Here is a 2,479-nt window from a genome sequence, read left to right on the forward strand (position 1 = left end):
TAAACATCTTCTCGCCAAGGATCGAACTCTTGACCTTTCGAATCTAGCGCTTGAATACCATGTCATGATATCACTCATCCCAAAAGCTTCAGCTGATAGAAAAGTATAACACTAATAATTATATCTCTAATACTCTATAAACCTCCATTGTACACATTGTATAAATATTTCATTGGCTCCTCGTACTTTCTTAAATTGAAGATGAGTGGTACTTAATTGAGAAACAAAAATATCAAAGGCATTTCTCGGAAGAAAGATATGAGATCTAGTGGTACAGTTTTGGTCTATAAATAAATGTGGGAGTAGTGTGGCCAACTACCACATCATCAGTAGAAACAAGTAGATCAAGAATTCATTCTTAGATCATGGCTGAGACCACACCCAATCACACACAAACAGTTTCTGGATGGGCTGCTCATGATTCTTCTGGCAACATAACCCCCTACACTTTCAAAAGAAGGTATATACATATTTAATACATACTTTGAATGTATTTGGATTTGTAGCTTAGTTTGTTTGTTGTGCAGAGACAACGGTGTTAATGACGTGAGCATAGAAATCTTGTACTGCGGGATTTGCCACACGGACATTCACTACGTTAAAAATGAATGGGGAATCACTAGGTACCCGGTTGTTCCGGGGCACGAGATCGTTGGGGTGGTAAGCAAGGTGGGGAGGGAAGTGAAGGGATTCAAAGAAGGAGACAGAGTAGGAGTGGGGTGTTTGGCAGCAACATGCTTGGAATGTGAGTATTGCAAGACCGATCAGGAGAACTACTGCGAGAAACTTGAGTTCACTTACAATGGAGTTTTCTGGGATGGTAGCATCACTTATGGTGGCTACTCAAAAATGCTGGTCGCTTTTTTTTTTTTTTTTTGTTGGTAATTATTAAGAAAGAGAAGATGAATTAATTCTTTGTGTTAAGATACGTGGTACATGTGCCGGAGAATCTGCCAATGGACGCAACGGCACCACTGCTGTGTGCTGGAGTGACGGTGTTCAGTCCCTTGAAAGACCACGGTTTGGTTGAATCGCGAGGGAAAAGCATTGGCATTGTGGGCTTGGGTGGTCTTGGACACGTGGCTGTCAAGTTTGCCAAGGCCTTTGGACACCATGTCACTGTCATAAGCACTTCTCCTTCCAAAGAGGCGGAGGCTAAGGAGCGTTTGGGTGCCGACCATTTCATAGTCAGCTCCAACCCCAAGCAAATGCAGGGTGCCAAGAGAACCCTTGATTTCATTTTGGACACTGTTTCAGCTGAGCACTCTCTTTTGCCCATTTTGGAATTGCTCAAAGTTAATGGCACTTTGTTTATTGTGGGTGCACCCGACAAGCCATTCCAATTGCCCGCATTCCCATTGATATTTGGTAACATCAATCAATCTTTCTAATTGCCCTTTCCTTGCTAATAATAATCACATTCAATTAAATTCAATTAATATATATACAGGGAAGAGATCAATCAAAGGTGGGATCATAGGAGGAATAAAAGAAACCCAGGAAATGTTGGACGTTTGTGGGAAGCACAACATCACATGTGACATTGAATTAATCACTCCAGACAGAATCAACGAAGCTCTTCAACGTCTTGCTAACAATGATGTCCGCTACCGTTTTGTCATTGACATCGCTGCTGCCACCTCTAATAACTAATATGATTCCTTAGCTTCTGCTATTTTTACTCTTCCTTAGATTGTTTCAGTATTAATTCCATAATTATTCAACAAGTCATAATAATATTGGTTTTGTACCATGAATATATTCATTTTGCTTTGCACTATTTTTATTATCGGAAATGTTTGGTAACCAAAGAAATCAGCAAAAAAACAGCCATAACTTATCTTATTTAGTATTCATTAATTATTGCGACAATTAATGAATGCTAAATAAAACAAATTTTGACTGTTTTTTTTTTGTCTCCCTAACATTACCCATTATATACGTATGCTTTTATAAGATGGGGAAAATTTGATCAGCACACTGTATACTAAACTCAGTTATATAGGTTCTCTGTATCATTAGATATTTTCGTTTGGGAAAATTAAATATCATTGAGCGCGTCCTAACCCGAAGGTTTGCTTGTCGTGAAGAGTGACCAAACTTAAGGTTGATGGCAAAATTAAAATTATGACTAACCCTGTTTATTTATTTATTTGATATAGCTTTAATCGTTAAATAAGCAACGTCATTGAAGTAGCTAAGAATAATAGAATCCCGTCAAAAATAAATAAACAAATAAAAGAGGCAGCTAGTGCTAAGCTAGCATGTCTTTAGATCTTTTATTTAAAATATATAATTTGCAATTCAGTATTAAAAGGATCTTTTACCCATCTGATGCAGAGCTGGATGAAATTAAGCCAAGATCCCATTACTACCAACTACCAAGGTTCCATCTCCTTTTCCATAGAAGATAGCAAGCAAGCAACCAATCAAAGTTCGATTAAAACATAATATTATAGTCTTTTCTCAAAATATTATT

General features: G+C 37.7%; 1 protein-coding gene across 1 annotated transcript; it reads left to right on the plus strand.

Moving 5' to 3' along the window:
- Positions 1-258: 258 nt before the first annotated feature.
- Positions 259-1,765, plus strand: LOC107493237 (probable cinnamyl alcohol dehydrogenase 6). The gene is made up of 4 exons (XM_021124532.2): positions 259-460; positions 528-867; positions 924-1,368; positions 1,451-1,765. The coding sequence occupies exons 1-4, from the start codon at positions 366-368 to the stop codon at positions 1,651-1,653; spliced, it is 1,083 nt and encodes a 360-aa protein (XP_020980191.1). The 5' UTR covers positions 259-365; the 3' UTR covers positions 1,654-1,765.
- The last annotated feature ends 714 nt before the right edge of the window (positions 1,766-2,479 follow it).

Source organism: Arachis duranensis, chromosome 6 (genome assembly GCF_000817695.3).
Source record: "Arachis duranensis cultivar V14167 chromosome 6, aradu.V14167.gnm2.J7QH, whole genome shotgun sequence".
NCBI classification, from domain to species: Eukaryota; Viridiplantae; Streptophyta; class Magnoliopsida; order Fabales; family Fabaceae; genus Arachis; species Arachis duranensis.

Coding starts and splice junctions, on each gene's coding strand:
- LOC107493237 (XM_021124532.2), top strand. CDS start 366: ATGGCTGAGACCACACCCAATCACACACAAACAGTTTCTGGATGGGCT. Junction 461..527: donor CCCTACACTTTCAAAAGAAG/GTATATACATAT, acceptor TTTGTTGTGCAG/AGACAACGGTGTTAATGACG. Junction 868..923: donor AAATGCTGGTCGCTTTTTTT/TTTTTTTTTTGT, acceptor TTCTTTGTGTTA/AGATACGTGGTACATGTGCC.